This window comes from Leptonychotes weddellii, chromosome 5, assembly GCF_054177405.1.
Source record: "Leptonychotes weddellii isolate Sample4059 chromosome 5, ASM5417740v2, whole genome shotgun sequence".
NCBI classification, from domain to species: domain Eukaryota; kingdom Metazoa; phylum Chordata; class Mammalia; order Carnivora; family Phocidae; genus Leptonychotes; species Leptonychotes weddellii.
Window position 1 is genome coordinate 14,391,230 of NC_138373.1, and position 20,832 is coordinate 14,412,061.

At 53.3% G+C, this 20,832-nt stretch overlaps 2 protein-coding genes and 1 long non-coding RNA gene across 6 annotated transcripts; 2 read left to right on the forward strand and 1 right to left on the reverse strand.

The window, feature by feature from the left end:
• Nucleotides 1-4,122: 4,122 nt before the first annotated feature.
• On the reverse strand, nt 4,123-7,340 carry LOC145721535 (uncharacterized). The gene is made up of 2 exons (XR_014145263.1): nt 7,225-7,340; nt 4,123-5,148 (listed from the first exon to the last, which is right to left on the reverse strand). It is a non-coding gene; the product is annotated as an uncharacterized LOC145721535 (long non-coding RNA).
• A 433-nt stretch (nt 7,341-7,773) lies between these two features.
• ARMC5 (armadillo repeat containing 5) lies at nt 7,774-13,692 on the forward strand. Of its 3 annotated transcripts, none has more exons than XM_006729865.3 (6): nt 7,774-8,253; nt 9,784-9,891; nt 9,991-10,777; nt 11,306-11,811; nt 12,385-12,517; nt 12,605-13,692. In XM_006729865.3, the coding sequence occupies exons 1-6, from the start codon at nt 7,776-7,778 to the stop codon at nt 13,422-13,424; spliced, it is 2,832 nt and encodes a 943-aa protein (XP_006729928.2). In that variant the 5' UTR covers nt 7,774-7,775; the 3' UTR covers nt 13,425-13,692. The 3 variants fall into 3 exon arrangements, with proteins under 3 accessions (XP_006729928.2, XP_030880194.2, XP_081675778.1); XM_031024334.2 differs by lacking the exon at nt 7,774-8,253 and adding an exon at nt 8,260-8,510; XM_081819652.1 differs by lacking the exon at nt 7,774-8,253 and adding an exon at nt 8,260-8,499.
• A 1,555-nt stretch (nt 13,693-15,247) lies between these two features.
• On the forward strand, nt 15,248-20,773 carry TGFB1I1 (transforming growth factor beta 1 induced transcript 1). Of its 2 annotated transcripts, none has more exons than XM_031024336.2 (11): nt 15,248-15,397; nt 16,691-16,806; nt 16,932-16,984; nt 17,087-17,229; nt 17,386-17,473; nt 17,590-17,704; nt 17,807-18,001; nt 18,925-19,098; nt 19,321-19,402; nt 19,697-19,845; nt 20,084-20,773. In XM_031024336.2, exons 1-11 carry the CDS (start codon nt 15,385-15,387, stop codon nt 20,348-20,350), a joined length of 1,395 nt encoding a protein of 464 aa, XP_030880196.2. In that variant the 5' UTR covers nt 15,248-15,384; the 3' UTR covers nt 20,351-20,773. The 2 variants fall into 2 exon arrangements, with proteins under 2 accessions (XP_030880196.2, XP_006729930.2); XM_006729867.3 differs by lacking the exon at nt 15,248-15,397 and adding an exon at nt 15,685-15,842.
• Nucleotides 20,774-20,832: the final 59 nt, after the last annotated feature.

The following is a 20,832-nucleotide window of genomic DNA, read 5'->3' on the forward strand; positions in this document are numbered from 1 at the left end:
TCAGGGAAATTCAAATCAAAACCACATTGAGATACCACCTTACACCAGTTAGAATGACATCTCAGGCTGATTTTGTGGGTGTTCAAAATGGTTTGATAGATATCCAGCTAAATTCAGGGGACCAGTTGAAATGGGTTCCCCTACTCCTCTGCCATCTTGCCCCCCTTTATTTCATCATTTTACCTTTTTGTATTCCCTATAATTATAATAATGGTAGAAGATATCATCACTGAGACCCTGTATGTGCTGGATACTTTATATACATTATCTCATTATTCGCAGTAGGCATTATCTTACCCATTGTACAGGTGAGTTCACTGAAATTTAAATAAGTTAGCATACTTTATGCATGAAAATGTCAGGGCAATACTACTATAGGTATTTTAGCTGTGAATTAGTTGACTACAAGTGTTGGCTAGGCTAGACTTACAAGGATGGTTCTGTCAACACTACCAAATTGACTCACTAGAAGAGCTTCTGCTGCAACCATGAAAATGAGGAACCAGGAGGCTGCATTCAGAACTACTAAGTTGAAAAACCACACAACTGTAGCTAAGGTCACTTGTGTATAGTTGTGAAGGTGTTATATAAGCTAGAGGAGACTTGGATTATAGTCTTTCACTTCGATACCTGTCTCAGTCCCCAGTCCCCCAACTTCATCTTTCTGAGGTGACCAAGACTCTTAACTCTGGCCCCTTGCTCTGCCTAATAGGCAGAACAATAACTATGTGCAGAAGGGTGGGTATCAGATTTCCAAAGTCTAGCTCTCACCTTGCTCCTGGGTGAATCCACTCCAGACTCTTGCAACTATTGCACTGGTTCTGGGGCTCCCATTCCCTATTTTGCCCACGGAGCCCAAGATGAGGAGAGCGGAAGGAGGTATGCAGAGTAATTCCACGTTTACATACTGCAGCAAAAACTAAAGCTTCTGGCAGCCTTTGGGGAGCTGGGTTATGTTTGCAGAAAGGGTTTGCTCCTTTCAGATCTAGATCTATTTGAACTGCCATTATTTGGGTTACTGATTTCCCTGTTTTCTTAAAGGAAAACAAAACCAAAAAGAAAACAGAAAAGAAAAAGCCCTAGGGCCTTTCTAGTGAAGACCACCTCCTCTGGGAAGCCTGCCTGTCTTCTGGAGTGGCTCTTTCCTCTGTGTTCCTAAGGCCTGAATCAAGTGGACTGTGAGTTCTTTGAGGGCAGGGATCATAACTCATTCCTCAGACTGAAAAAGCCTTGAGAGGTGAGACCACATCTATTTTGTTCACTGCTGTATTCTGAGAACCTAGCACAGAATCTAGCACTTGGCAAACATTCAGTAAATGATCATGAATGAACGGAGTTACTTAGCAAAGGTAAACTTCTTTGATGATTCTGGGCCACCATTAAGGACATCAGTTCTCTTGCCAACCTTTAATGCAGTAACATTTTTTTTTTTTTGGTGTCGGTCTAAGCACCCTTAACTAAACATTCCCAAACTATCATACTCTTTGAGGACTTAGATTTATTTTCCTAAAATTCTTTTTGAAACAAAAAACTTACAGAAAAGTTGCAAATCTAGTACAAGGAACTCTCCCCACTCCCTCCCTGAACTACTGGAGAATAAGTTGCTGTCTTGATGCATTACCACCTCTGAACACTTCAGCGTGTATTTACAAGACCATTCTCCTGTATAACCACAATACAACCATCAAAATCAGGAAATTGCCATTGAAACCTCAGCCACTACTTGAGTTTTATCAATTAACCCAATATGTCCTTTACAGCAAAAGGATCCATTCCAAAAGCATATATTGCAGGGGCGCCTGGGTGGCTCAGTCATTAAGCATCTGCCTTTGGCTCAGGTCATGATCCCAGCGTCCTGGAATAGAGCCCCACGTCGGGCTCCCTGCTCAGTGGGAAGCCTGCTTCTCCCTCTCCCACTCGCCCGGCTTGTGTTCCCTCTCTCGCTGTGTCTCTCTCTGTCAAGCAAATAATTTTTTTTTTTAAAGCATATATTGCATTTACTTGTCACGTCTTTTTAGTTTCCATTATTCTACAACAGTACTCCAGCCTTTTCTTGATGTTGATCATGTTAAAACTTTCTGTTATTGGGATGGAACAGTTCCAAGGCCCTTCAGAGCTATTAAATATATGAACATATACACGGGTGTGTACATACACATATATACATTTATATCTATATTTATTTCTGTATCTATCTACATGTCTGCTGAAAATCATAAAGTCACTCTGATATCTCCAATTCCAACCCAGAACCATAAGAACTGAGTTTTCTCTTTTTCCTTATTTGTGTCTTCCTTCTCTGACACTGAGAAACCTGGTTCATTATCCTTAATATATGTAATTATTTGATCAACAGCCGGTATAACCAGACTTCCATCTCCCCTCCATGATGCCCTCCCAACCTTGTTAGGCTCTGGCACCCATGCTAGGCCATCACCTCTTGTGGACACCCTCTTTACCCTGCCAGGCCTGACACGTAGCACCGGCCCCGTGTCTCACCCCCACCTTCAGAAATTGCTTATCTTGCTCCGTCTGCCCCTAAAGGCTTTAAGGTCTACTTTTTCAGTTAGGGGAGGGCAGGGAAGGGGGGGTGGAAGGAGAAAGAGCCTATCTCCTTTGAAAATTTTTTTTCTTTCCTCTTTTTTCTTCTTACTTGTCCCTTTAGTCTGCCTAATTCTAACATTCTTCCTTCTTCTAATTTGCTATTTCTAGTAAGTCACTGGCTCAGAAACCAGATTCATTAATTCATTCACTTACTCTTTCATGATACAAAGTTTTTTTATACTGAGTAAACTGAGAGGCCCTAGGTTCTGAGTGAGACCTTTCCTGGGAGTTGAGTTGACTGAGCTTGGGTGCATGGGCTTAGAAACATTTGAAATTCCAGAGGCTCCCTTTGCTTCACTCCTGGAGCTCAGCTGGATTCTGCATATGGAAGACTGGTGAGCCTGGGAGGTTGGTGAGCATATCACACATGGCAGATAGGACATTCTCTTTATCACTTAGGGAACCTCTAGGAACTTAGGTCTGTGGTTAGCTCAAAGAGCTGACATGGTGGAGAGAGGTAGATGAGTTGTGTGGGTGGGACCCCTGGGGTCCAGGAGAGGAAAAGTGTGGGATTCTCAGGTGGCAGGTATCCTGAGCTATGGGTGTTGGAATTCCAATCCTGGCTTCTTCCAGCTAATCCTAGGGAGAAATAGTGAGCCCTCTGGGTCAGAACTTTGCTCAGAGATAACAGGAGTGGAGGCTACTTCTTTTTCATGAAACTTCTCCATCCTCAAGTTCTTCACAGTCATGGCCCAAATGGAGGCTCTGTCACTCCTCACTTCCCTTCCAACTCTGAGCAACTGCAGCACAAGGGCTAAGCGGGAGGTGAGATGCAGCATGTTCATGACCTGGAACAGCATGGGATGGGGGAAGCAGGCTCCATGGGCATTTCCCATACATCAGAGATTCTTAAGCCATGAGTTCTAGCCCTTAACCCAGGACCTACCTCAGACATTCCCAGAGATCTTCACACCACTGAGATCAAAATCAGATAGGAGGTAAGGTGGAGAGGGGAGTGTCCTACTATGTTAGAGAAGGCTGTCATATTCCTGGACTTCTTTGCCCTTTCTCCCTCTCCCACCCTCCATAGATAGCTGGGATCAGGGAATCCCTGAGCCCCCCTCTTCGCAGGTCTTGGATCTGGCTAGCCACCCCTTCAAACTGCTTCCAAATGATCCCCTAGTCTCTGCGCTTGCCCAGGGGTTCACATACCCCATGCCCTGAAATTAATAGCCCTGGCAACTTCAACCCTGCAGCTGGAGTCGGGTATTTTCTGGTCCTCCTCCCTGCTCTCCTCCCCCAAACACCAAACTAGAAATCTAGATTGTGATGTGAAATCTTCTGATTGGCTCCATTGTGTAAACACACACACACATACACAGTGCTTAGGCCAGAGACAGCGAACTTCACTGTGTGTTTTGAATTTCACTGTGTGTGTGTGTATGTGTGTGTATTTATATAATTGAGCTATGATAGTTTTCTTCTTCTTGTAGTAAAAACCATTTAAAATAAACACTAAATAATGTATTTTAATTACTCCATAGATGAGGGATAAATGGATAACATTCATCATATGAATCTTTTTTTTTAAAGATTTATTTATTTTAGAGGGGCGGGGAGGGGCAGTGGGAAAGTGAAAGAGAAGCTCAAGCTGACTCCCCGCTGAATGCAGAGCCCAATGTGGGTCTCCATCTCACGACCTGGAGATCAGACCTGAGTCAGAACCAAGAGTTGGACACTTAACTGACTGAGCCACCAAGGCACCCCAACTTTAATCTTTTTAGAATTATAAAAGTATTACACACACTTATAAAAGAATTAAACATAACCTAAAGGAGAAGATAAGAGATTTACAAGCACATAACAATTTGAGAGATGGAGCCTAGGGATACTTGCCTTAATGTGAGAAATTAGCTTCCAGTTCACTGAAAGGGACTTTGCAAACAAATTTCCTCCCATGCCCAACTCTGCCACGTACCTAATATTCATATACAATTATAGATTTTGTAGCATACATAATAGAGCTTTTAAGAAGGCAAGACCCAACACAGGTAAGCAGTATAAACACAACCCTATCATAACAACTATTTACTGAGTGCCAACTATGTATGTGCTGGGGACTCAGGCTTCCAACTCAGACCCTAGCTTGTGCTCTTTGAAGTGCCATTGATGGGGAACATAGCTAGAATCCTTCCCTTTATCAATGACCCCATGCCCAGGGGCATTTGTTGCTCCCAGCTTGAGGAGACAGGTAGTATTAATCAGATGTCACCTCAGTGAAGCCTCTCAGGCTTGGTCCTGGTGAAGCCTTTTCTCCACTGCCAGGATTGTGCACTCCGTGTTGTTACTGGTCCTGAGTCCATCTCCTTCATGACACCAAGCTACCCCAGGATCTAGGCTGCTTGCTCATTTCTGTAACTTTATGGAGGAGCTAGTACATGAGCTGGCATGATGCTTTTCTTGACTGACACCACCAGTGAAAAGGTCCAGACTTGAAGGAGATAGGAGAGCTGAGGTTTATAGTCACCCCTTTGACCCAGGTGTATCATGTACATGATCCCATGGAATCCTCAACACAATGTTGTGAGGTAGCCATCATCATTCCTGTATTACAGATGAAGAAACTGAAGATCAGAAGAGGTAGACCTGTCCAAGGTCACACAGCTAGGAAAAGACAGACCTGGACATTCTGCTAGAAGCTGAGAGAGGGGTTGCTGCACATTCCTTTCCTTTACCCCTATTCTACCTGAGTACAATTCTAGATGTAGCAAACCTGATAAAAGGCAAAATTTGGGGATAGGGTTCTACATGCTTGGGGCTAATGGTGGAAGGATGGTTGCACAGGGGTGGGCATTAAGCCTCCTCCAACCTCAAAAAGACTAGCCTGTGCGTCTCCCAGGAACACAGGCAGCTATGGGAAGGAAAAAGAAGTCCCTCATAGCTTGGACTCTGTTCTGGGCATAGATTAGGTAGTGCTTTAGGAAGCCTCCCTCTGGTTTCTATAAGTTTTACCAATAAAAGTGCATTTATTTAGGCAGCTCTCTCCAATGTCCAGGCAAAAGAGCCACGTTTAGTCCTCAATGTGAACTTTATGAGATGCACAAGTGAACCTTTACTTTTTCTCTGTTGAGGGATCCGAAAAAGGATCTGGGGAACCCACAAGGGAAGGGACTAGAGAAGGGATAGGGGCAGATGACAAACCTTGGGCCTTTTGCCCCTGCCTAGAAATGTCACAATGCATGAACTCAACAGACAGGTCTCCTGGTCCTTTGCTTTGGCTCTGGGCCCTACCAGCCCTAGCTTTACTCCATAAAGACTGTTCTCTTTCACAGGGCTCATATACCCGAGTTCACATAGTGGTCCCAAGTACAAATTCTTTGGTCCTTCTGCCAGAACACAGCCTTATGATCCCTTCTGGAGGTTAGGTACCCCCCACCAGCTGTGTTCCTCACAGGGGTGTCTGACATCTGGTCCCATTCCTCTGGGATGAGGCAGCTGTTGTTCTTGGAATGATTAATCCCATCATTCCTTAGGCCTGTGAAGGGATCTGGTTAGCAGCTGCCAAAGGTGTCCTACATCTGGAAGCAGCTGGGCCAGTATGGGATAGCTCCTACCATCCAAAACCCTCCCTCCAGTTGGAGTTCTGTCTCTGGGGCCTCAAAAAACAGGGTTAAACCTTCTTTTGGGGGAAGGCTCTACTGTTCTAATTCTTCCAGCCTGGGTTTCCTTGATTCAGTCCATGAATCAACAGCCTCAGAGGAGCAGAAAGGAGATTTGCTTAGAGATACTCAGGCTCCTTGAGGACTGGACCAAATCAGAACTGAAGTTTGGGCTGAAACTGAAGCCAGGGATATTGGCAGCAACTGCCGCCCTGGCACGTCTCTTGGTGCTGGCCGAAGTTGGAGCTGCTGGCAAATGCCACATTGCAGACAGATATAGAGCTTCTCACCACTGTGGGCCACATGGTGGATGAGCAGGTGAGAACTCTGGCTGAAGCTCTTGCCACACTCACTGCAAGTGTAAGGCTTCTGGCTTGTGTGAGTATGTTGGTGCTGCAGCAGATCTGAACTGTCTACAAAACTCTTGCTGCAACTGGAGCATTTATAGGGCATCTTGCCTGTGTGCGAGCATTGGCGTTTAAGGAGCTTGGAGCTGGGGTAGAAGGTTTTGCCACATTCTGAGCAGGCATAGAGTTGTTCACCCAAGTGGATGCACTGGTGCTCAATGAATTGGGCGTGCTCACTAAAGCCACGGCCACGCTGAGTCGTTCTTCATTAGAGGCTTCTTCCCTGGTCCAGACCCTGACCTACATGGTATTTCAGGACCAGCAGCATTTCCCAGGAGGCCGGCTGTCGCATACACACCAGGGAGGGCCGCTCACGTGGAACAACTCCCCTAAGGAGGGAGGAGCTCTGGGACCCCCGGGATCCTATGTCCGATTCCCCTGCCACTTCTGGCGATGTCGACTACATCGCAGTGAAGACCTGTTTCCTAAGAACCAGCCACTCAGTTCACAAGCTGAGGCTGACCAGGAGACATTCCGGACCCAAAGGGGGCGGGGGGGGAGGGGTTCGGCACCGGAACCGGAAATGTCCACTAGCCCGTGCCGCTCTAGGAAGTGGCAGGGAACGGTCTCGGTAGGTTTAACCCTCTCATTCACTTAACTGAGCAAGAGCTCACCATCAGTGGCCGCTGTCAGGAACTTGATACTTTGGGCCTGGCTCGCGATCCTGAGTCCGTCAGCGCGGATTTCGGTGCCCGGGCCATCGCTGTGGGGCAGGAAAGCGAGCTGGAAGGAAAAGGCAGTCGCTGTCGTGAACACGCGGGGGGGGGGGGTGGAGTAGCCACGCCACCGGGAGCAGCACGGTACTGAGACTCCATGGTCGGATGTCTGAGTTCTCCAAAGGAATCAGTCCACTGCGAGGCCCCGGAGAGTTTCTCCTCCGACCTAAGCCTGGCGTGCTAAGCAAGGCGCAGACTACAGATCCCAGCATGCACCACACGCGCCTCTTGGGTTCGCACAACGATTAGATAACCACTACTCTCTACGTGCCTTCTGCGACTGCCCAGAGTCCCGGGATTGAGAACTACAACTTCCAACTTGCAAAATAACTGCGGCGGCGCTACTTAAAAAGCGTCGAGAGGCGGTGCCTGGCCACGCCCCTCTCTTCCAGTTCCGCTCCCTTGGAGGAGCGGCGAGGAGGGGGGCGGAGCCTTAGGCTTGAGCCAAGATGGCGGCTGCGAAACCCACCCTCACGGACTCGCTCTCGTTCTGCCTCGCGCAGCTCACGGCGGCGGCCGGGGAGGGTCTAGGTGGGGGAAAGGACACAGCTACCAACGAGACACCCTTGGGCCGTGCGCTCTTAGCCCTCCGCACGCGCCACGTCAAGGCTGCAGGGGGAATCGAGCGCTTCCGGGCGCGCGGCGGGCTCCGCCCCCTTCTCGCGCTGCTACGGCGAGCGGCTGCAGTGGGTCCCGCCCCGTCCCAGGCTGGCCCCGGCTCCGCCCCCTCGTCCGTCGAGTCAGCGACTTCTGCTGGCCCCGCCCCCTCGCCGGGCCCTGCCCCCTCCGCTGCGTCGTCGTCGGCGCCCTCGCCGCCAGCGCGCCTGCGCAAGACTCTGGACTTGGCGCTCAGCATCCTAGCCAACTGCTGTACGGAAGGGGCGTGCCGGGCTGAAGTGCGCAGACTCGGAGGCATTCTCCCTTTGGGTAAGTGCTCCGCCCTCATTTCCTAGAAGGATTCCACGCGCCCGGGAACTTCTGTTTCTGGGCCTGGGCGGAGTTTTGAGATCTTTTGTGTTGTAGCCTGAAAGAACATGCCTTCTGACCGCGCAACACCCATAAAGCCCTCAAGCCTTCTTTATCTACACCCGAACCTGATCAGATAATTCAGCCATGACCTGCGTATTGGTTGTTTCCTCGAGTTTGGGCCAGTGGAGACCAAAGGCTTATATGGTGACTTCTAGGTGATTCTTACTCTCCATTTATGAGGTTTATAGCAGACACTCAATGCCTAGTGGGTGGCCCTGTACAGGGCTACCATTTGACGAACTTGGGTCAGAAGGTGTAATGGTTCTCTGCAGTGAGAAATGGAATAATAGCTACCTCGCAAAACTGAGGTAGGGAGAAAATGAAATACAAGTAGAGAACGCAGATATTCTAAGCATGGACTGGCTACTTTGAGTCATTAAAAACTAATACAATAAGAAGAAATCCTAACGGAAGATAACAAGCGGGGCGCCTGGGTGGATCAGTCGGTCGGCCTTCGGCTCAGGTCATGATCCCAGGGTCCTGGGATGGAGCCCCGCGTCGGGTCCCTGCTCGGCGGGGGGCTCTGCTTCTCCCTGTCCTTCGGCTTGCTGCTCCGCCTGCTTGTTCTCTCTCTCTGTGTCAAGTAAATAAAATCTTAAAAAAAAAAAAAAAGATAGCAAGCCTTTCTGTTTACCAGCTAAGTTGGCGCCTCTTAGTGGCAATGTTGGGAATATAGTTTATACACTGCCGCCTGTTAGGAAATTGTGCCAATTTTGATAAAATCTTAATTTTTTGGATAAAACGAAACTTATTTAAAACATATTTTAAATTTGTATAAAATGCATCTGGACCATAACATGTTTGACAAGAGACCTGGTACATTAATAAGTCCTCAATAAATTACAGGTTTTGTTATTAGCATATGACCCTTGTCATTCAGTCACTATTCTACATTTTAAATATCTCCTGAATCCATCCCCATTTATCCTTCTCCCCTCATGTGCCCAGGGACTGGTGCCCATGTGTGGGGCTGTGCTGGTAGCTTTGTTTAAGCCACTGTCCTTTCTCACCTTAACAATGGGGACAGCCTCCTGGCTGCTCCCCCTGCCTTATTCTTTTCCTCCATAACCTGCTTCCCTCCATGGCTACCAGATTGTATCACAGCATTCCTATTCTTAAAATCTTGTGTGGTTCCTGGTGCCCTCATATTCAAGTCCTGTCTGATCCCTTGGCCTGGCATTTGAGGCCCAGCACAGACATTGGATCTCATTTCTGGGCCTTTGCAAAGGCTGCTTCCAAACCTGAAATGCCCTGTAACACCCCCATCCACCATCTTTCTAACAAATACCTATCTATTTAACCTTTCAGACCCATTAAGTGTTAGCCTCTCTGGAGGCCGTCCCTGACCCTCTCGGGTCACATTCTTGAGGTCATTAATGAGAGAGACAAGAAGGAGTAGGACCCTCAAGAGGCCGAATTCTCTTGCAGTGACTATTCTTCAGTGTGTGAAGACAGACAGCATCCAGAACCGAACAGCCCGTGCTCTGGGGAACTTAGCCATGGAACCTGAGAGCTGTGGGGACATCCATTCTGCTGGTGAGAAGGCTATGAGTGTGGAGTTAGCTAGGGCTTGGCGGTGGGAGAGGGGCTTGGGTATCTCCTTGCTCACTCTTTGTCCTCCTCTTCCCTCTCCAGGTGCTGTTCCCTTGCTCGTTGAGAACCTGACAGCCTGCCAGGACTCACAGTGCCTGCAGAGTGTGGTGCGCGCGCTCCGCAACCTGGCGGACTCACCCCAGCACCGCCTGGCCCTGGCACAGCAGGGAGCAGTGCGCCCTCTGGCTGAGCTTCTGGCCGCTGCCCCAGACCCTGCGCTGACCTTGGCCCTAGTTCGGGCACTCTTGGAGCTGAGTCGAGGCTGCTCCCGGGCCTGTGCTGAGCAGCTGAGTCTGGGTGGGGGACTAGGACCACTGGTCAGTTTGGCCTCCCACCCCAAAAAGGCAGTACGAGAGGCAACTATCCTGATCCTTGCCAACCTGTGTGCCCAAGGCCTTGTCCGGCCTGCACTGGGCAATGCTGGTGGTGTGGACGTGCTACTGGGTGAGCTCCGGCGGCGCAGGGGGCCCAATGGGGCTGGCCCAGCCTCCCAGCAGCCCCTGGTGCGGGCTGTGTGCCTGCTGTGCCGGGAGGCCATCAACCGGGCCCGGCTGCGGGACGCGGGTGGTTTGGAGCTGTTGATGGGTCTGCTACGGGACCCTCGTGCCAGTGCCTGGCACCCTCGTGTCGTGGCTGCCCTGGTGGGCTTCCTCTACGATACTGGAGCCCTGGGCCGGCTACAGGCTCTGGGACTTGTACCTCTCTTGGCTGGACAGCTGTGTGGTGATGCTGGTGATGAGGAAGAAGAGGGAAGAGAAGCTGCTTCTTGGGACTTTCCTGAGGAGCGGACCCCTGACCGGGCAGAGGCCGGAAGCTTCCGAAGCCTAAGGTGAGTGCCCACCTGATTGCTGTGGATTGAGGGCTCTGGCTGTCTTCACTCCCCTCATCCCCCACTCTGTCTCAGGAGGACTCTTACTGACTCGGATCGATTCCTCGTTCTCCCCGGACAAGACCCCTTTCTAGTCACCATTAAACACATGTCCTCTCTTCCTGGGTCTGCCTTTGGCCTTGACTCTGCCCCAGCACCTCTGAACTTTGGGACCCAGACAGGTTCACTGGGCCTTTTTTATTTTGTTGTCTGTTTGCCCCTCACTAGAATATAAATTCTAGGAGGCTGGGGACTTTAGTTTTGTTCGTTGTCTGTGCCCAGAACCTGATACTGGGCTTGGCACATAATAGGCATCAGGAATTGCTAAATGAGTTGGGGTTTTTTTTCCCCCATTTCTCTTTCTCCCCTTTCTCCCCTCGGCCCCACCTCCTCTTCCCGGCTTCAGTCACCTCTTTTTGCATGACAGCTCTTGCGGCCCTGCTCCTTTACCGTGGCTGTGGGTTCAGTCTCTCCTTTCTCCCTCTGCAGGTCGTGGCTGATCTCTGAGGGCTATGCCGCAGGCCCAGGAGACATCTCCCCTGACTGGTCCCCTGAGCGATGTCCCCTGCCTCCACCACCACCCGAGCCAGCTGAACAAACCAGCTCCACCCTGGGTCCCACCTCCCTGCGGACGCCCCGCACGCTGCGCACACCTGGCCGCAGCCCTGCTGCCGCCTCCGAGGAGCCTTGGGGCCGCGAGGGGCCAGCGCTGCTGCTCCTGTCTCGATTCTCCCAGGCTCCTGACCCAAGCGGGGCGTTGGTGACCGGCCCGGCCCTGTGTGGCCTGCTGGCCTATGTGACGGGCTCGCCAGGCCCACCGAGCCCCCGCGCGCTGCGCATCCTGGCACGCCTTACCTGCAACCCTGCCTGTCTCGAGGCCTTCGTGCGCAGCTATGGTGCTGCACTACTGCGCGCCTGGCTCGTGTTAGGCGTTGCCCCGGATGATTGGCCCTCACTGCGTGCCCGGCCGGCTCGGCGCCAGCACCGGGAGCTGGGTGTGTCTCCTACAAGAGGCCCCATCCCCCTCTAGTTCTGGACCAAGAACCTCACCGTGCTGCTCACGGTTCTCACTGCCCTCTCCAGCCTACCATCCAACTTCAGTCACCACGTGGGAGGAGGAGAGGGACTCCCAGGATGCCAAGTTCTGCCCAGTCCTCTGCCCAAGTCTTTGGGCCTAGATACCCCAACACCAGGCTTGGCCCCCACAACTTAGAATCATGCTTGTCTGTATTTCTTTACCCAGTCTGCTCTTGGTTCTGCATTGTCCTGACTGCCTTCCCACTGGCCACACTGACTTGGAAACCCACGGCTCAGGCCCCATGTCTTCCCAGGCCCCCCCACTACTCCCCACACGGCCAGGAACTGCCCTATCTTCTGTGTTCTGACTGCACTCCCTGACCATCACACTTTGTTATTGTCCTTGACCTCCCATTTCCTAGCATCTGGACCCTTTCCCTCTAGGGCCTGTAGTCATCCCCTCTTCCGTGCCCTGAGGTTTTTGCTTCCTTTCAGGGACCCAGAGTTGGGACATCAACTCCCAACCTGACCTGCTGTGTCCATCTCTGCAGGTGAGATGTTGCTGCAGAACCTGACCGTGCAGGCTGAATCACCCTTTGGCGTGGGCGCCCTCACTCACCTGCTGCTCTCTGGAAGCCCTGAGGACCGTGTGGCCTGTGCACTGACCCTGCCCTTCATCTGTCGGTGAGGGGGATGTGGGTGTCTCACAGGGGTCAGGGGGGCAAGGTTGCTATTCCGCAATGTCATCCTTTTTCACCTTTCTTCCCAAAGGAAGCCCTCTCTGTGGCGCCGGCTACTTCTGGACCAGGGCGGCCTCCGTCTCCTCCTCTCAGCACTAACTCGGCCAGCTCCACATCCACTCTTCCTCTTCTTTGCTGCCGACTCCCTTTCCTGCCTCCAAGGCCTGGTGTCTCCCACTGTGATCCCAGTCCTTCCACCTCCAATCCCCTTGGACCTAGATTCCCCATCCCCTTGCCTCTATGAACGTCTGCTGGGCCCAGCCCCCATCCCAGCCCCTGACCTGCACTTCCTACTGGACTCAGGCCTACGGCTCCCTGCCCAGCGAGCTGCCTCAGCTACTGCCTCGCCTTTCTTCCGGGCTCTGCTAGCTGGCAGCTTTGCCGAAGCCCAGATGGACCTGGTGCCACTTCGAGGCCTGTCACCCAGCGCAGCCTGGCCTATCCTGCATCACTTGCATGGCTGCCGGGGCTGTGGGGCTGCCCTGAGGCCCATTCCCCCACCAGGCCAGCCCCTGCTGGGCTCAGAGGCTGAGGAGGCACTGGAGGCCGCTGGCCGTTTCTTGCTGCCTGGGCTGGAGGAGGAGCTAGAAGAGGCTGTGGGCCATATCCACCTGGGACCCCATGGTGGCCCAGAGTCAGTGGGTGAGGTATTCCGCCTGGGCCGGCCCCGGTTGGTTGCTCATTGTGCCCGCTGGACCCTGGGGCCAGGGCAGTGCCCGCGGAAGCGGGCCTTGGCCTTAGTGGGGCTTGTGGAGGCAGCAGGAGAGGAGGCAGGGCCCCTGACTGAGGCTTTACTGGCTGTGGTCATGGGGGTTGAATTGGGGGCCAAGGGTTCCAGCTTAGACTGTTGATGTTCCCTGGGAGGGGATCCAAGGATGAGTTGGCTATGACGGAGGACTCCCTCAGAGCAGCATGAGAGGAGGCTGAGCAGAAGTCACCATCAAGGATTGATGAGAGAATGGAACTATACCCCAAGGTGACGGTCTGAAGATGCAGGAGTGAGAAGCCAAGGCCGCGGTTGTAGTATGGAGCCCTCAGATGGAGAACAGCCCAGGGCCCCAGGCAACCTGGCCTGGCCCAGCCTTCCAGAGCTGAGATTAAAAACTTTGGAGTTGGATACTCCTATTGTGTGGTGTCTCTGCTTACTTTCCTGTGGGACTCCCCCACCCCCCAATCAACCAGCGTCTTGTTCAGGTTGCTGTATCTCAATATAGGCCACGCCTGGCATGTAGGAGTTTACTAAATAAGTTCCTGGAGTCCTGGGGTAGAATAGAGTACTGGGAGGAGCCCTGCTTCCTGCTCATGCAACTTCATTGCTCAGACAAATACCCAGCTAGACATACAGACTTTGGTCAGGGATGAAGGGGCTGGGCTGAGGGAATGCAGTAAGTGTGGGGCTGTATGTCCAAGGCCTTGGCATTACTGTTTCCTGAGTGTCTTTCACTCATCTTGGGCCTTCAGTCTCTGGGTCTGTTTTCATCTCTTGGGCCACTTATGTATCCTTCTGCTATTAGCCTAAGGGAAGCCCTGCTGTGTTCCTGGAGTCCCTGAGGCAGGCCCTGTCTTAGTTTTGCTCAGAGATAGCCAGGGCCCCGGGGTGCATTCAGGTGAGGGAAGGGCTTATGTTGCGCTATGATCTCTCAAGGCAGGGTCTATCACCTGGATCCCAGATCACTAACCACTCGGGTGGCAGCCTGACTGAGGAGCGTGCCTGGACTGGGCCTGCCTGTTAGCCTCTGGGGAGCTAAGGTTGACACTTGCCATCTGTGCCTCTGTGTCCAGTTCTGTGTTCTCAGGCTTTGCATTAGAACCACCCAGAGAGCTTTTAAAAATGTTGGTGTCTAGGTACTTTCTCACTGAATTGACTGAGGGGAGGATGCCCTGGGCATCAGTATTTTTAAAAAGCTCTCCAGGTCAGTTTAATTTGCCCCTGGGTTGAAGCCCACAGCCCAATACTCATGTCTGGACTGAGGGCTGGGTGGAGACCCACAGTCCAGCGGCTGCAACACTGTTGTGTCTGTCCATACTCATCTCTAAGTGTTCATTTCCACTTTGATTTCTCAGGGTCTCAGTCCAGGGAAGACCTCTTGTCCCTTTTGTGACTGGAGTCTGTGTCTTGCTTGTCTGTGTTCACCAGTATCTTGGGAAAGGGCTCTTTTGGAACAGGTCTGGGTTGCCTCGGTGTTGGGGAAGGGCTTTGTCTTGAAGGCTGGCTGTGGTCTGGCTCCCTGGGAATGTTTTCCCCGAGTCTGCATGGGGTTTGGGCCTGGGTTCAGTTTACCTGTGTCTTCTGAACCTGTTGTCTGATCCTTAGACCCATCACTCCTGCCCTAAACCCAAAAATTCTGTCTGGAGCAAGTCTCTCAGGAATGGCCTCAGTGGACAGGGCTCTGTATAGGACTCAGGGTGCTAGCTTCGGGAGGTGTCTGCTTGAGGTCCTCAGTCTGTGTCTAAGAGTCTCAACTGAGCAGAGGATCCCGAGCTGGATCTGGGAGAGCCACTTCTCTGACTTTGGCTCTGGCCGCCTGGGCTCCCGGCAGCTGAGGCCAAGGCTGGGGTGTGGCTGCCTCCGCGGCAGACAGGCGGGCTGGGCCTGGGTGGGCCGTGGCCCTCCCTCCCTTACACGCCCCCATCCCGAGTTCTCCCGTTCTTTGCACCCCCGCCCCCCCCCCAAGCCCCATCCCAGTGGGTCCCGGCTTCCTTACATGGTCACGGCCGGGCCTCCAACTCCCGGACGTCCCCCCCGCCCCCCGCCCCCACCGGACACAGCCCCCGCCCTGCTCGCCCCGCGCGGTGCGCCCGCGCCCCGCCATGGAGGACCTGGGTGAGTGGGGCTCGAGTCCCCTTTTCCCCAGCTCCTCACCGCCATCTGGACCCGCTTCCCCATGCTGGAAACCCCTCGCACTCCCCGCATCTTCCCATCCCCGCCTCCTGTCTTCTTGATTCTGGTCTCTGCCCGCGCCTCCTTTCCGACTCCACGTCCCCCTTCCTGTCTCTCCCTTCCTGCCTTTTCCTGGACGGGCCGCTCCCTCCCTTCTTCCCTCGCTCAGCTCCTCCATCACTAGCTGCCGACGGATGGGCAGGGAGGTGCAGCGCCCGCCAGTGGGCGCCTCGGCTCAGGGGCGCTGGGAAAGGAGGGGTTAAAGGGGTCTGGGGTCCGGGCACTGGGAAAGTAGACAGGAAGGGAGAATATGACATCCAATTCTGGAGAAGAGAACAGGCCCGTCTCAGGGTTTGGGGAAGAAAATAATTAAGGACCCCTAAATATGGTAGGGGTCGGGCCTTTGGGGGGCACAAAGAGAATAGATGAGTGCCAAGATGCCAGGGAGAGGTTAAGGGTCCCACTATGGTACTCAGAGATGAGTAAAGGAGCAGGGACTTCTAGGTTCTGGGAAGGAAAGGGTTTAAAGGATCTAGATCTGGGGAAGGGAGGTGGCGGGGGGGGGGGGGTCTTGGTGGAGGAAGGAGGACCCAGGCATCTCCTCCTTCTGGTCTGTTGGAAACGGATGGAAGGCTGTGCTCTCCAGGCGAGAGAAGGGGTTCAGGCACCCTGCGATAGGGGGTGCTGCTCAGCAGGGGTAACCGGCTCTGTGGAAAATAAGCCAATCAGAATGCAGGTCCCAGCAGACCTGCCAATGAGGAGAATAGGGTGGGACCCAGAGCCTGGAGATGCGCCAGGGCTGGGCGGGCCTGTTTAGGTCCAGGAGGGGGGCAGGAATTAGTGGGCAGAAAGAGCACCCAATCAGAAAGTTGGGTGCCAGGCATACAGCCAGTTGAGCAATTTGGGGTGAAGCCAAATTTGGCTTGAGTAAAGAGTCAATTTTGACTGCATTAGGGAAGATGCAGAGAATAAAAGAATCAGGCAGCTTTTGTGCATGACTCCCAAGATGAGCCATTTGGGATGTTTTGGTCATAAATACTCCTTGCTGCCCTTCTACTTCTCTGCCTTGGTCTGACCTGTGTTTCTGTCTGACTCCTGACCTCTGCTCTTAATACTGGCTTCTGTCCTCCTTAACTACTGCCTACTTGGAACCCTTATCCTCTAACCTCTTAAGGCCCTGTCTCTGCTCTAACCTTAACCTCTCAACTTCTCATCCTGACGGCCTCTTCCCTGCAGATGCCCTGCTCTCCGACCTGGAGACCACCACCTCACACATGCCAAGGTCAGGGGTTCCAAAAGAGCGGTCCCCAGAGCCTCTCACAGGTCCCCTGCCCTATGGCCACCAGCCACAGGTGAGATCAAATACTAGGGACTGGAGCATAACTAGGGCCAAGCTTGGCTAGGGCTAGGGGAATCTGGGCTTGAGTGGGGCAAAGTACAGGCCTATCAACCCACACTTGTGTCCTTCTCTCTGTAGACAGGGTCTGGGGAGTCTTCAGGAGCCTCTGGGGACAAGGACCATCTGTACAGGTGAGGGGCCTGGGAACTGGGGGATGGTGAAGGCAATTGAGACGCAGGTAAGGAGGCTTGGATTCCCCACCCCTGAACACAGACTCCCACCATGTTTTCCAGTACGGTTTGCAAGCCTCGGTCCCCAAAGCCTGCGGCCCCTGCAGCCCCTCCATTCTCCTCTTCCAGCGGTGTCTTGGGCACAGGGCTCTGTGAGCTAGACCGGTTGCTTCAGGAACTTAATGCTACCCAGTTCAACATCACAGGTACCAGGTTACGGAGACCAGGATGGGGACAGGGCAGGGAAGGGCAGAGACTGAGGGGTATACTCTTCGCAGAGTAGCAGCTAAAGGAACACAAGCCTTAAGTGGGAGAGGGTGGAGTATGGTCCCATGTCCAGTGCCCTTCTTTCCTCTCTGCAGATGAAATAATGTCTCAGTTCCCATCAAGCAAGGAGACTGCAGGGGAACAGAAGGAGGACCAATCTGAGGACAAGAAAAGGCCCAGCCTGTGAGTTTGACATAGCTGGCAGAGCTGGGAGAGATGTGATGGATACCTGAGTTACTGGAGGATAGCATTCATTACTCTGGGGGGCTCTGAGCTGACACAAATTGTGTTCTTCACAGCCCTCCCAGCCCATCCCCTGTTCTCCCAAAGCCTTCAGCAACCTCAGCCACCCTGGAGTTGGATAGACTGATGGCTTCGCTGTCTGACTTCCGTGTCCAAAACCACGTGAATCAGGTGGGGTGTGGGCCAGTGTAGATTTGTGGCTTCCCAACCCCTTTTAGAACCTTCCACATCTGCTGCCTTGCTGACTGAACTCTCATGTCCTCCTTGCTGCAGCTTCCAGCCTCTGGGCCAACCCAGCCACCAGTGCCAAGCTCTGTGAATGAGGGCTCCCCATCCTCACCAGGGCCGGCTAGCAAGGGCAGCCTCGACACCATGCTGGGGCTGCTGCAGTCCGATCTCAGCCGCCGTGGTGTTCCCACCCAGACCAAGGGTCTCTGCGGCTCCTGCAATAAACCTATTGCTGGGCAAGTAAGTGGAGCGCTGTGAGTAGGGATGGAGAGACCCATGGACCCATCCTTTCTGACAGCCAGACTTCGTGCTGTTCCCTTTTAATAAATGACTCTGGGAAGTGGGTATTACCATTGTTCGTATTTTACAAATGAGGAGACTAAAGCTCTGAGCCACACAGCACATAAGTGGCGGGATGAGACTCCCAACCCAGTTACCATTGATTGCAGTTCTACTGTGTGCAGGCACCGTATTAGCTCCTTTACACACCTCCATCTCAGTCTTCACAAAAGTCTTGCTGGTGCCACCTACCATCTCTCAGGCACCAACAAAGACTGTTTCTCCTCCACCAGCATCTGGTTTGCGAGCTCTGGTTCTTGGCTTATTGACTGAGTAGATATTATTGATAACAACTGTGCCCAGTGGTTGACCTAGATCCTCTTGCTATATTTAGTGCCCTGCTTCCATCCCCAAATTTCCAATCTTAGCAAAGCAGGGTGGCATTATGACTCTTGTGGGCCCTAGGCATGTTCATCTTCATGGGCCCCTTCCTCCATTAAAAAAAATTTTTTTAAATTGTGTTTTATGACTGTGTTGGTGTAAAGACGAATATATTAATATTATACATTAAATCGTTTTCTTCTAGTTCATTTTTTTCTTCTGATTTTAAAAGTAATTCCAACATTTTCATGGGCTCCTAAAATTATTGAGGGCCCTAGGCACTGTGCTGGAAGACCTGGGTTGAAATCTCTGTCACTCACAGACTGACTCGAACATTAGGTTCTTCATCCTGGCCTCTCAGGGTGGGTGCGGAGAAATGAGTGAAGGGACTCAAATGGTAAAAAGAAAAAAGAAAACTTGAAATGTGCCATGTAAATCTTAGCTCACTGGGCACATGGCAACCCGAGGTCCACTCTGACCCAGGCCTTACCCCCAACCCGCAGGTGGTGACCGCGCTGGGCCGCGCTTGGCACCCTGAGCACTTCATTTGCGGTGGCTGTTCCATGGCCCTGGGAGGCAGCAGCTTCTTTGAGAAGGACGGAGCCCCCTTCTGCCCTGAATGCTACTTTGAGCGCTTCTCTCCACGATGCGGCCTCTGCAATCAACCCATCCGACACGTGAGCCCCGCCTTTCCCACAGCCCCCGCCCAGCCATGCCCCGCCCCTTGGCCTCATCCAAGGCCCTTTGGACTCCGCCCACTCTCTCGGACTTCCAAGTCCCTCGTTAGGTCTCCAGCGCCTCAAACTCCTACTTAAACCCGCTTACATAGGTTCATGATGGGAGAGGGAGGGTAGAAGGGATGGAGGGCCACGCTGAGTGTCCCCGTTCATTCTCCGCAGAAGATGGTTACTGCCTTGGGCACCCACTGGCACCCGGAGCATTTCTGCTGCGTCAGTTGTGGGGAGCCCTTCGGAGATGAGGGTGAGAGCTTGGCTCCAGTCCTGAAAGATACCTGTCTGCGCGATATCCCGCCTCGGGCGCTGTGGTCCAGCCTCCTACAACCTCCCAAGTCTTCCGGCCCCACCCTCTCCCACACGCGGGGGCCCCTCCTATCCCCTCCCGCTTGGCCTCCACCCTAGACCCCATCCCTCCCTCCCTCTCTACTGCTCATTCGGACTGCCCCTCATCTGGCCCCAGATCTTGCAAGTCTCAGATCTTGCAAGTCCTGGGTGCAGCCAGCAGCTCTTTTTCTTCCCGCTCCGTTCCCGCCCCTAGGTTTCCACGAGCGAGAGGGCCGCCCCTACTGCCGCCGGGACTTCCTGCAGCTGTTCGCCCCGCGCTGCCAGGGCTGTCAAGGCCCCATTCTGGATAACTACATCTCGGCGCTCAGCGCACTCTGGCACCCGGACTGTTTCGTCTGCAGGGTGCGCTGCTGCGGGAGGGGGTGGGGGGGTGGGGGGAGGAGGGGAGCTGGGCCAACCCGGAGCCCAACGAGGAGCCTGGGGCGGGGCGATTACTCAGGTATTCAGGGCAGGGGGCTTCACGTCTGGGGCGGGGCTGTGGGCTGCGGGGTTCCCACGTTGGGTTATTAAGCTCCTAAAGCTTGTTATCTGGTGAGGGGGTTGGCGGCTGACCTATCCTTTCGCGGCCTCCCGCCCCCAGGAATGCTTCGCGCCCTTCTCGGGAGGCAGCTTTTTTGAGCACGAGGGCCGCCCGCTGTGCGAGAACCACTTCCACGCGCGGCGTGGTTCGTTGTGCGCCACGTGTGGCCTCCCCGTGACCGGCCGTTGCGTGTCCGCCCTGGGCCGCCGCTTCCACCCAGACCACTTCACCTGCACCTTCTGCCTGCGCCCACTCACCAAGGGCTCCTTCCAGGAGCGCGCGGGCAAGCCCTACTGCCAGCCCTGCTTCGTCAAGCTCTTCGGCTAATCAACCTGTGAGGCCTGGCCCTGCGAGAGCCCAAGGCCCCAGTGACCCCACCCTTCCCCAAAAGACGTGCTCTCCAGACCCCAGGGCCTTGCTCTTTGAGCCTGGGGGGTCTCTCCCCAGCCCACCCTGTGAGGCCCCACCCACTGGAGAGACCCGCCCCTGAGGTACTCCACTCTTGAGGTCTCCATGGTCAAATTCAGAAAAGGTCCGGCCAATTTCAAGACCACACGGGTGGGTCGTACACGGTAAAGCAACCCCGCCTGAGGTCTTCACTTTATCCCCACCCTTGAGGGAGGCCCCTGACTGGAGGTGGGCCCTTGCAATTCCGCCTAATCAGAGGACAGGCCAGGACAGACCTGCTCCCCGCTCCCTCACTGTTCTGTGCACTTTTTTTGTACCCACATAAAAACACATGGCACATCATGCTGGTGCGGTGTCTCTTGAGTGCTCGGGAAAGCCTTGCGTGGAGATGCCCTGCCTCT